Source organism: Plectropomus leopardus, chromosome 5 (assembly GCF_008729295.1).
Source record: "Plectropomus leopardus isolate mb chromosome 5, YSFRI_Pleo_2.0, whole genome shotgun sequence".
Classification (NCBI taxonomy): Eukaryota; Metazoa; Chordata; class Actinopteri; order Perciformes; family Serranidae; genus Plectropomus; species Plectropomus leopardus.
Genome location: NC_056467.1, coordinates 26,339,957 through 26,352,578, shown reverse-complemented (window position 1 = coordinate 26,352,578; position 12,622 = coordinate 26,339,957). Strand labels below are relative to the sequence as shown.

Sequence of the window (12,622 nt, the reverse complement as noted above, 5' to 3'; positions counted from 1 at the left end):
GGAAAAAACAAACAAACAAAAACCAAAACACTGATACATGAAAGCTTGTTTGATGCTCATATTATGTTCAAATGTGGCATGGCACATAACCTGTTAATTGTATATTGAAATCCCAATAACAACTCATACGGTTTGACAAAGACAGCATAATAAAAAGGGAGATAACATGGTGTGTCAGCACTAAAAAACAAGCATTGAAAAATAAATAAATACATTTCAAACTAATGAATCAGAGAGATGACAGCAGTTGTGACAGGAGATATGCTGATTGAGGGTAAAACATTTCATTCCCTTTAAGTGAAATCTGCTAAACTTGTGAGACAATATATCAAGGTTTAAAAAAGAAAAAAAAATAACAGCACAGTCAACACATAGCCCTGTTGTGAGAGGGATCTGGAGTCCCCGCTATCTATAATAAGCTACAGAAGTCAACACTTTTTAGCATACCATTTGTGCCAAAAGTGAAAACAGTTCCCGTTGGAAATAGTGGATCTGAAATGGCTACTATTGTACACTGTACATTGCAGACCAGCTGTTTTGAAAGTCAATTCAATACTACAGACTAACAATCTCACTTCTCTGATTTGATTCAGTGCCATGTGTCAATTATAAGGTCTAAAAATTACACAGTGTTTCGACAACTAAATATTAGGGGGATTAACAATAACAACTGGCCTTTGATAAATACTGCTTTTATGGGATAGACTGCAAAACACAGACTGGTGGAAATACAGTAGATCAGACGTATTTGTCACAATTCCATTCAAATCAGCCTTTAAACTTTTTTTTGTTTTTTTGCAATTTCAAACAGTTTTAAAATACAAAACTAAATGCATGCAAAAGCATGAGCACAAGAAAACAATGTCATTTATCTCACTTGAATGAATGTCTTACTGATAACACAAGACAAAACATAACATACATCATAAAACCTCTGATTTCTTAGGCACGCACTGAATCTAAGGACAAATCATTCTCTATAGGAACAGACATGTTTACCCAGTGTAAGCAAACTATGGACAGTGTCTTGATGCAGCAAATCAAACATACGAAGCTCATTGTTAACAGCTACTACAGTATGCAACAGATCAACCTTCTCTTGACCTAAAACACCAGATGCCAGTCAAGTTAAGAGGCATCCTCTGTAGCACCTTTGGAAACGTAATAACACCTTTTTTTTGGATCAAGTGGCATCGAAAGCAAATCAATACGTGAGCGCTGACAACTTGATAAGTGCCTTGAAACAGCTGCTAACAAAGTCTCCAAGTTCTTGTCTGGACCACTCCCCGGCCGTGGAAGTGATGCAGTATTTCAAGTAGATTTCTGAATTGAATCAAAGCTCTTATAGTTTGTGTTGCTTCTTCAATCTTTATTTAAATGTGAGGCACTTGCAAAACAAAAATTTTAACTAAAACTCTCAATCATCAGTCTGTTTGTTAGACCTCGGAGCTGTCACTGAGGCCTTGTGTCATCATGGGCTCTGCGCTGCTGGAGCTTTTGGGTGTGTCTTTCTTCTCCCTCTTGGACCGGACCAGTAAAACTGCCACTATGATAATGAGCACCGTTAGGAGCAGCCCGACAAAGACACCAATGATCAACACAAGTCTGTCATCGCTGTTGTCTTTCTGGTTGAGCTCACGGGGGATGACTCCTTTGGTGAAGATGTCCCTCTCTGGGCTTGTCCTCTGCTGGCTGCTGCGATCTAATGCGATATGGAGGATGTTGGTGCCACGGTTGTTACTCTGACCGATCTCCTTTATCACGTCTGGCACATCGTTGGCTGATCTTCTGGTGCGATGTTGACCCTTTGGAAGCACATGTGTATGCTGGCTCATCACGTGGTACTCCAGGCTTCTCTTCCCAATGCCTCGGTTAGCGTTGTCCCGAGAACGGACAGTGTAGATGGTGTGAATGTACCACTCTCTCCCTGCAGACACCTGTTTGATTTTTTGTTTTTTTTAAAGATACTTGTAGGTCATTTTATGGAACATATTAATGCTGAACACCGGGTCCATTGTTAAAAGATCCACCATAAAATGCTTGTAATACATCATTAAAAATACAGTACCTGTCATTCAAGCTTACCTTTATGCACCCTTGTTTGTTGTGTTATTTTGCACTATTGTATATCTGGTCTTCTCAAATATACAGTGTGGCCAGTGCTGTTACTGGGCAACAGAGTTGAGAGGTTCTCAGCCATTTGAAAATCAGGCCTTTAGACAAACTGATACTGAGTTTTTCTACTTAACAAGCCAAGAAAAACACATTCACTGACCAGAGGAAGCAATCTGGACTTGATGAAATACTCTGAGTCATGCCTGTTATGTGGCCTCTGATCGCAGGATCAGAGGCCACATTCAGGCCAGCCCACACAATGATGAGATTGCTTACTCTTAATAAAGTTTCCACACATAAAGTGTTAGGTCAGTGAATCTTTTTCCTCTTGGCTTGTTAAGAAGAAAAAGTAAAATATCAGTTGGAAAAAACACCTTTGAAGGTCACTTTCTGTGACTACGATTCACATTATTTTTATCTTGCTCTTTCCACTGGCTCTCTGCACAGTGGGACGCCACAAGTTCACACCAGTTCCCTGAGTTACAGTCCAGACTCAGTCAATTGGCCTCACAAAAATGTAAATTCCAGCATAAAATCTTTAGGATGCATATGAGAATGTGAACGATTCGAAAGTGTGTGCTGAATGTGTTTCTTGTGCCTGATATTCACACTGACCTGGAAGAGAGGCGACGAATCAACTCTGAAACCATCTGACCCAGGTTGTCTTACTAGAGCTAAAGCGCCATGGTCATCCACTGCCAGGAAGGCGTTGAAAGCTACACTGCCAAATGATCGCGCCTGTGTCTCTGGCTGGGCCTTGTCCTATCAGAAGAAGTTTGAAGATGACACAAGAAGGAGTGTGTAAGTTTGACTGGACACAAAGCATGTTTGACATGACAAGATATACTTTTGTTACTTACAATGATCTTAAATCTGTAGAGTAGCGAGGGAGCATCAGCCAGACAGCCAAACTCAAAGTTGCTGGGGTTGTATTTAGGGACATATCCATCAGCTCCAGTGCACAGGAACACTTTCTCTATGTTGCAAATGAAGGAGTCGCCCAAGTTCTGCACTGGATCCACCATCACTCGGCCATAAATTGTGTCCCCTGAGGGATGAGAAATAGTTTTCATCAATTCAACACTAACATGACGTGGATTAACTTGGTGGTTTAATTGAAAGTTGCACTAAAAAGGTTTTATTATGTACACTGGTGCAGTTCTCTCCAGTAATTTTATTTTGTTTAGACAACATTAAAAGCTCAGCTAAAGCTACTCCCTTATTCTTGGCAACAAGAGCTTTCAACACTCAAATTTAACAGCAGCTTCAAGGACTTTACAAAGACTTTTAATATGTTGTTGAGAAAAAAGATCAGGCTCTCATAATTAATTTGTTTTGGAAAAGACATGAAAGTGATCAAACTGACACTTCACGTAGTGCTCATTTTTAATCCACTTTTTTGCTGCTGGGTCAGAAATTAATGGGGGCATTTCTGCTAATTCAACAGATATATTCATCAAACAGGAATTTCTTTTTAATCAGCAGAATGATCTGGTCCAAGGAGCTAAGCAAGAAAATACATTCACAACCACCCGTTCAATTGCAATATCTATTTGGGCTCAGTTTATTTGTAATGTTTTTAATCCACAAACTTTAAAGAGCATTTGGCACTTTCTGACTGCATGTTATTGCCTTACCCTGTGAAAAGGCAGTGTCACTCTCCTGTCCAAAGCCCATGGAGCCATCTGAGAGCCAGAGTGTCCGCTTAGAGAGTAAGATCATCTGCGTGTTCAGACTGAACTCAGCAGCCACGGGGTCGCTGACCTAGAAACACACAGAAGATACAAAATTACAATGTATGTACACTTCATACAGTATGTCTGCTCATTGTTTTTCAATTATATTTTGCCTTTATTTGCATAGGACAGCTGCAGCATGAGAGGGGGCAAGAGAGGGGATGACATGCAGCAACAGGCCAAGGGCGTAGTCAAACCTGTGGCCGCTGCAGCGAGGAGGTAGGCTCTGTACAGGCGCTCCATATATCTGCTTATTTTAAAAGTTATAAGTAAGAATATGACACATTGCTAAGCAGTGTAAGTTCACAATCTGATTTTATTTGACTTTCGGTCAGACAAAATAATTAATGACAAGCTTTTATTACTGGCATTTTATGGGTAAAACAATTCATGAATTTATCCAGCTTGGCTATTATCATTGTAGATGGTGTTTTTGATGCTGGGGTGGTTAGATGTTGGCATCAGGAGCTAGACATATAGCTGCACCTAAATGAATTAAAATTGGGATGTTAACTAGAGATTTGTTCCTGTCAGCGTAAGTGAGAAGAGTTGCAGTTTTATGAGCATTTGATAAGATAAAGTGAACCAGGAGAGAGTTTCCTCTTAGATTTTTCAAGTGATGGGACAACAGAGAGAGGTGAGGAAATAAATAATGACTGGCTTACAGAAAGTAATGAATGAAGGAGAAGTGGTGAATTAGTGAAAGACTTATGATTACATTTCACTTGCACAAGGATTGATAGGCAAAATTTTCTAATGTACAGCAGTAGTTTGTGTTATGTGTAGTTAAATGAACAGTTGTGAGTCCAGGTAAGATATGTGGTCACATGTTTTTACTTGCATAGTGTCATATTGATGACACTTTGGTCAGGTGATCTGTTTGGCCAGATCACAGGTGTTAGGGGGTGTGGCCTGGGAGCACAGGAAGAGGAACTGTTTGGTGTTGGTGCAAGAGGAAATGTTTTATGGAGATAGATGGAGGAGTAAAGAAGGATCTGGGCAGATTTCCACTGAAAGAGGAAAAAGACTTTTGCTTCATTTTATGGTTCTACTTCATCAATCTGAAGTGATCGAGGAAATCAGTGTGATTTGAGGAGCATTGCTGCTGAGCAGAGGACTAGATTCAAGACAAGGCCACATTACAGATTCCCAATACATCTGGTGAGTTAAACTCTTCTTTGGGATTTTTTTTGTTTTTTTTGCAATGCTTTGGACATTTTGTTTTTTGGCATTTCAGTTTGATTATGCTGTCATGTTAAGGAGGCCTTTTTGTGAGTTGAAAAAACCTTGTGGACATTCAAGTGAACATTACACTTATTTTCTTGTGAACTAATTCGTGTTGAAGCTTGACTTTGTGGTGAAGTTTGAATTTAAAGGTGGAGTCAGGGATTCTGGAGAAAGATTGTTGATACTTGAGCTGTGGAGTTTGGCATGTTAGCTATGCCAGATTTACTGTTCCTCTTGCTCCCACTGCCTTTCTCTTTATTCATCCATGGCCTTTTCCCTGTCCTGTGCATGAGCACAAATGCTCCCTGTTTGGCTGGAATAGTGTTACGTGACTAGGTCCGAGCCACTTTGTTTCTTATACAGAGAGTCAGGGCTTTGTGGGAACACAAGATTTTCTTCAGTGACACACAAACTAGACAGCTAGTGGACCATAAGGAGATGCATCTGACAAAATGTGTATTGGAGGTGAAATGCTAGCTGCACTTTTAGGTGCCCTTTACATGCACCTGTTGGTTATCAGTGTATTTTTTTGTTATTACAGGACACAGATGCCTGTGTCCTGTAATAACTGTTCAGATGCCTTTCTCTAGCATTTCAACTTCTAGAACCTCTGAAGAAAATCGGTTTGATCTCTTTAAAAAAAACACAGAGAAAAACACAATGAGTAACTTGGGAAGAAATGTTCTGCAGAAAGAAAAAAAAGTTAAATTTGACAAATAAAAAATTAACAAGGGAGGATTATGAGGACTATGATTATGATAAAAAATAAGGGGAAATATTTAGAAAACTATTTTTTATATATTTAAAAATGTTCTTTATTTGTATTTTATTTGTATTTTTTAAAACTTTTAAAAAAAATTTTGTGCATATTTTGTCCATTTTTTAACCCTTTGTAACCTGAACAAATTGGCTTTGATTTCTTTCAAAAACATGGGGGAAAAATGCAATGACCACCTTGGCAAGAAACACCCCACATATTGCAAGAAGTTAGTTAAAGGTGATAAAGAAAATGATCTTAAAATTAGTTCAACAAAATGGAGAGAATAAGAAAATTATCAAAAAAATGTAATTTAGGTCATTTTGTTATTTTTGATTTTCTTTACTTTTCTATTTTCCGTTTTTATTTTGTTGCTTATTTTCAGGTAATTTTCTTGACTTTTTACTAAGTTTAGGGGGGCATGTGTTGTTAAGCTGCTCATTGCTGCTCAAGGCCTTCTCCCACGTTTTTGAGTGAAATCAATTTTCTCAGGTTTCAAAGGGTTATGTTGCTCGTCACTCTCTTCCCATGTTTTTTTTTTTTTATTTAAGAAATCAGGCCAATTTGCTTAGCTTCAGTGGGTGAACCAAGTCTTGTGCTGCCATCAGTTGTACTTGGAACTCACAAAAAAATGACCTTAGACAAAAGAGAAAAGTGCAATAAAATGGTCATTACAGTCAGATATCCAAGTTGAAAACTTCCATCTAGCGCGAGATCTTAGACAAAATATGGCGAACACCTGACAGCACCACGGTGCACACAGTGAATCGAGCAGAATCACATTTTCATCATTCATTTTACTTAATGTAGTGTTTATGTGGTGTTTGTGTTGTGAAACATGCTGTACAACCCTGTAGCATCATTTCCATTCAGTTAATTTGTTCATAAAGGTCTTTGCAAGCAAACATATCTCCGTCTACATAAAACTAATGCACACAATAATGTATGCTATAGCTGCAGTAATTCACAATGTTCTGCTCGGCACCTGTTTACACGACTTTGAACTGTTGTACATTATTTTAATGAGCAACGAAAAGCAAGAGAGTTGAGTTATGCTACATGCTACTTCTCTTTGACAAAGTGAGGTCACCTGCTGAAAGCGGATGTCCACATCAAAAGTAAGAGGCTCTCTGGGATTGCAGACTGGAGGGATGGTGTACTCCAGGCTGGGAGGGGATGTGCAGGGGATCAGCTTCACTGTGTATGTGCCGGAGTAGTCACGCACCTGTGAGGGAAAATTATCATCAGTTAGAATTAGGTGTAAAAACAAAAACCAATTAAACTGCCCCTTGAAAAACTAATTATTTACTCACAGCAAAATCTGAAATAAATGTCCACTGCTGAATGGGCTGATTGTAGGTTGGCTCGTTTCTCACTAAACTGAGGTTAAAGGTCAAACCAGGGTGGTCTGGACACATGACCATGGAGGTAAGTGGTGAAGCTGATGGAAAAAATGCAGAGATCCATAACTCAGTTGCGAGTTGAAATACTTAAAAGACAATGATGATCAAAGTGATTTAAAAAAAAAAGAAAAAAAGACAATTATAGTATAGCTTGAAATGCATGGTCATGGGTAAAAACAGTTAAAAGCTGAGTTACATTATATACCACATCAAATTTAGCCTGTTGAACACTAAATCGCTTCTATGTGATTCACTGTACCTGGATGTGCAAACACAAACAGGCCTCTGAATCGAGCCTCAGTGCGGAAGTTGACAACTAGTCGTCCCTGGCCATTTATACGCATACTTGTTGGGTACAGGGCACCTGCAAAGACAATCACAGCTTTAATTTGACTTCTTAATTAATTTAAAACCCCACATTTATTGAAAATGACAGAATTTTAAGTTATCCTCAATTTCATATTGCAGATTACTGTTCAAGTTTTACCTTGTAGTTCAGCCTCTGGTGGGCTACCGATACCATCTCTCCACAAGATGGCAGTGTCGTACACAAATGTGAGCCTCAGCTCTGACTGTAAGTCAAAGTGCTGCCATCCTCCTGCTCCCACTGGGGAGTGGAAGACGTAGGACACATGGAGCGGGACTCTTAGGGTCACGTAGGACTGGACCAGATTCAACACCTGCGATGAATACCAACATGTTGTGTATGAGCAAAACATTTAAATTTGAATTTAAAGATTGACAGGTTTACCCTTGTTGTAAAGATATCAGGAGAAAAACATCAAGGCACCCTGAATAAAGTGCATGTAAAATACTTCTGAAGATGAAGAGCAATATTCTGCCATCATGGCTGATGTAAGCAAGTTCTGCTCTGAATAGTGCTTCAGTTCACATACTGATCAGAGGTGGTGCTTTTATTAGGGAACTTAAGCACACTTTCCTAGGAAATCATGCCTACAGTAATAACCTTAGGTAGGCATCAGTAAGTTCACTTGAAGTTCTATATGATGATGATTATAATTTACTGCTGTGCATTCACCCTTGCTGAATCTGCTTGTAATGCTGTCCATGCCATGCTGTCTTAAACTTGTTCTCAGTGCTGATAATACCAAGCTTATGTTATTTACTAAAGCCAAGAGTCAGCTGCTGAATATTGTTTTAGAGGCCACTCTTGAGCAAAAGGTCATTGAAAAGGTTTACTCCTATATACACCTGGCAGTTTGATTGATAAGTCCCTTACTTTTAAGCCACATGTGCAGTGCTTGGAGAAAAAAATGAGGCCTAAATGAAGTTCTTATCTTAAAGACAAGTTCTGTTTTTCTTTTTCTGTAAAAAAAGAGACCACGTATTTGACCTGTGTTGGACTGTGGGGATCTGTCGTGTCTCTGCTCAGCTATTGCATATAATTGATAGAGCTTACCATGCTTTCCTTGGATTCATATGAAAATGTAAAAGTGACTCATCACTGTGAACTTTACTCTTGGGTAGAATGGCACACACTGGCAACCCACAAGCAAACATTGGTATACTTTTGTATGCAAGGCAATTGTAGGGATGCTCCTGTCTTGTCTATGTGTCTATTTCACAGAAGAATGTTGGACAGTACTTTTTGCTGTCACAGGACTTTTGTATGAATTGGTTGTACAGAGAGTGGAAACGGGGGTTTGAAGTATTTCACTCCCTTGGACTGGTATTTTGTACTCACTTTGCAGAACATTTTAAAGCTCCATGATTTTGAGTTTTGAGTGCTTTTGAATCTATCTTAAAAGCCCAAGACAGAATTGTTGGGGTGTCAGAGCTTGAACTAATATTTTGAGATGCATGGCTTATTCCTCTGGATATATGGATATATTATGTGTTCTTCTGTTTGTATCTTGTGCTGCTGCCTTTCTTGGCCAGCTCTTCCTTGAAAAAGAGCTTTTTGATCTCAGTGGGACCTTTTAAATAAAAACTTAAAAAAGTTAATAAATAAAAAAAAAATAACTCTAAGAGTGAATATATTCTCTTATTCGTGATGGACTCTCACCATCTCTTAAACTAACATTTTGATGGCAAATTAAATGTTTCTAAATATTTACTGGTTAAGAGTTTAAAAGGGAATTATATTTACATTTGTTGGGGATATTGAGTTGCTCAAACTTTCCCTCTCTAAGAGAGTTGTCCTAAAAAGGTAAAAGGATCCAAAGTGGTGAAAGTCATCAGAGGGAGCTCTCTCTGGTATCTGCACTTTCCTCTGACCTGTGAGAGGTACCTGCCCGCACTGGCTCTGCGTTCATGTGGAGGCGTGCCTACGCCTCTGGGAGCTGAGAGCTCAGGCAAATGATTTGCAGAATGGCCTTCTGACACAACCTGCTGGGCCTTAATAGATTCCTATGGTCCTGTTAAGCTGGGCACTAAGCCCTACACAGTGACATGACTCTGGCCCCGGCCTGCACAGAGCTGTCTTCGCTCAGCCTGCCTACCCACTTAGAGGAGCACTCAGGTCATAGGGGCATCCACAAACAAAGGCACTTTCTTTTTCCATTGATCCCGCCTTGCATATCCTGAAACTGAGCCTGTGATGCCTCAGTCTATGCATCTACATACCATTTTTTGCTCTGTTCAGTAACCATAGCAACAAAATCTACATACAGCTCTGCACAAGAGCTGAAAGTATACCATTCTCTTCCTGGATGGAAAGACAATCAGGACAAGAACAGAGGTTTGATAGCTAGATGAGACCGTCAAAGCAGTCTGAGGGTCAGAACCATTCATCTCTTTCATAATTTGCTGCTATTTTCTTTTATAGATTATTTGATTATCGCTGAGCGATGTGGACCCTAATTAAAGAAGATAGCAGTGAAGTGGTCACCATTTAATTAAAAAATATGTGTGTTATTAATTAAGCCTCAAGGGATTATTATTGGCCAAGGTAAAGTTTATATTACCGGCAACAGTCTGCTTACTTGTCGAGATGTGTTTATTACTGCCACACTCTCATTTACATCATCTGGCTACAGGCTACAAAGTTCCACTTGTTGAGAATGACTGTTATCACCTGGGTGATGCCTTTGTTATTAAATACACCTAAAGCCATGTAAAATGTGAAATGAAACTCCCATTATAATCACAAACCAATAAACCCTCTTATATACCTTCAGAGCCAAATTTATTTGCAAGTGCTGTAGGGGTTTAATTAATAATCCTGTGTAGGGAGCGCAGTGGAGGTTTTCACCGTGATGTGCCCCGTGCACTCTTACGGCCCTTCTTTATCAACACTCTAGCTTAATTAACTGCAAGTCAACTAACAGTAGGTTTCCAAGGCGAATGCAAATGTTGAAATCTGCGAGGAATGTATGCCAGGAGGACACAGAGGGCTTTAATATTTCCTTCTTTCAGCTTCATATATAACAGCTGCTGCTGCAAAAAGCCAAATGCACACATGGCGGAACAGACGAATACAGATTTTTATGAGGCCGTTGGTTATTGACTTGCCACTTTGAGAAGACAAATAACTGGTCATAGCAGGAGTTGAAGGAAGCAGGGTGTTGGGTTAGTCATTATTACAGAGGTTAACACAGGTCTGCAGACAATGATGGATGATGTCTCTACAGGGTGGTATTTACTTTAGGATCTTAAAAGGAAAACCAAGTGGGCAAGCAGAGTTTTAATATGCCTGTAAATGATTCATTTTGGATTGAAAACCCAGGAAGATTTTGAAATGAAAAGTGGGTAAGACTTTATAGGACAGAACATTCCAGTAAATGCTGAGTCCACATTCCTTTCCTTAAGGGGGGCTGTGGCTTTATTGATCTGACTCTGTGCTCCTCATGTCTAGAGAAGACAAAAGGGGTCAGAGGTGAGCTGAAGCTCAGAGGTGGGGCTGCTTACCTGTCCATCAGTCCCAATGGTGCCTCCACAGTCACTCAGTAGCTCAGACATGTCATAGTAGCTGGTAAATTCCCATAAGCAAGCCTCCAAGTTGAGGTTTCTGTAGAACCGCAGTGTACTGGTTCCCCTGAGGGAAGTGCTGTATTGGTAGGAGGCCGTCTCGCCGATCACTTCTGGATTTTTGGTGGCTTCGGTAAGGAAGCCATAGCGAGTCTTGACCTCAGTGTAGTCCAACAAATTGGAGCAACGATGGTTACCAACACGGGTGCCATCAGGGCTCAGTGTGAGCTCAAAGTTAGACAGAGCTCGGGTGGAAACTACAGGCAACATACCTGAGAAAGGACACACACATAGCAGTTAGAAAGTGGAAGCATAGGAATGTTAAATTCACAGTTTAGGAAAAATTAACTGAAGTAGCTTCTTATTAAAAGAGTGCAGTCTCTAAGACTTTTCCAGTTCAAGAGGAGTGTTAGACCAATAACAAGTGGTGGAAGAAGTTTTCAGATCCATTGAAGTACTAAAACCAGACTGTGAAAAAGTCCTGAATTGGAAATAGAACTTAAGTAAAAGTAGGTATAACGAAGAATATGTATTAAAAGTTAAAGTACCAAATGCAGAAAAATCTTAAAAAAAAAAAAACTTTCACACAAAAAAGTCAAAATAATTAAAGAAAAAGAATGAAAGAAAAACACACCCCAAAAGCTTAAAATATTTTTTTAAATCAGAAAAAACACCCCAAAACTAAAAATATAAATAAAAGAAGAAAACACATCCCAAAAATCTAAATTATTAAAAAAAGAAAAAGACTTAAATGTTTATAAAATTGCTGGTAATTGTTTTTCTGTAAATGTCCTAATTTATTACTGAACTAATAATTGAAGCTATACTTGTGTAAACTTTTAGGTAACTTAATGTATTATAAAACAATATGTTTTATGAACTCCTCTTGCGTTTTATAATGCAAAACTCTTAATTTGTAAAGTCACTAAAGCTGTCAGTTTAATGTAGTGAAGTAAAAAGTACAATATTTCCCACTAAAATGTAGTGGAGGATACAGTAGCATAAAAAGAAAATACTCAAGTGAAGTACAAGTACCTCAAATTGATGCTTAAGTACAGTCCTTCAGTAAATGTACTTAGTTACATTCCACCACCGCAATCAACCTGCCTCTAAGTGAACTTTTCACAGATAAAAATTATTCTCTCAACACTCATTCTGCTGTTCTCACCATCAATGTGGGGCATGGTGACAGTTAGTTTGATGAGATTGGGGTGGTCTGTGTCTTCTGTTCCCGTGTACCGCAGCTTGGCAGAGAAGGGTTCGGCCCCCACTGTGCCTGCAACACGAGGCTGGCACATTCCTGCAGCCATGCCGTAAACAAACAAACATCAAACATTTTGTTCCCCTAACAATCCTCCACAGAAAATGCTTTTATGTTACAGTTTTCTGTCAGAACAAGGACAGCAAGTACTGCAGTGGGAGAGCAAAATGAAACCAGCAGCTGCTTATCGCAT

General features: G+C 39.2%; 1 protein-coding gene across 1 annotated transcript in view; it reads right to left on the bottom strand.

The window, feature by feature from the left end:
- Window positions 1-443: 443 nt before the first annotated feature.
- Window positions 444-12,622, bottom strand: part of frem2b (FRAS1 related extracellular matrix 2b) — a 66,516-nt gene continuing 54,337 nt past the window's right edge. Inside the window, exons 15-24 of the mRNA XM_042487102.1 lie at window positions 12,337-12,468; window positions 11,109-11,440; window positions 7,726-7,918; window positions 7,498-7,602; window positions 7,149-7,276; window positions 6,926-7,060; window positions 3,753-3,879; window positions 2,976-3,163; window positions 2,731-2,877; window positions 444-1,937 (exon numbers count right to left, since the gene is read on the bottom strand). Coding sequence (XP_042343036.1) covers window positions 1,437-1,937; window positions 2,731-2,877; window positions 2,976-3,163; window positions 3,753-3,879; window positions 6,926-7,060; window positions 7,149-7,276; window positions 7,498-7,602; window positions 7,726-7,918; window positions 11,109-11,440; window positions 12,337-12,468 — 1,988 coding nt within the window. The 3' untranslated portion in view covers window positions 444-1,436. The remainder of the gene's footprint in view (window positions 1,938-2,730; window positions 2,878-2,975; window positions 3,164-3,752; window positions 3,880-6,925; window positions 7,061-7,148; window positions 7,277-7,497; window positions 7,603-7,725; window positions 7,919-11,108; window positions 11,441-12,336; window positions 12,469-12,622) is intronic.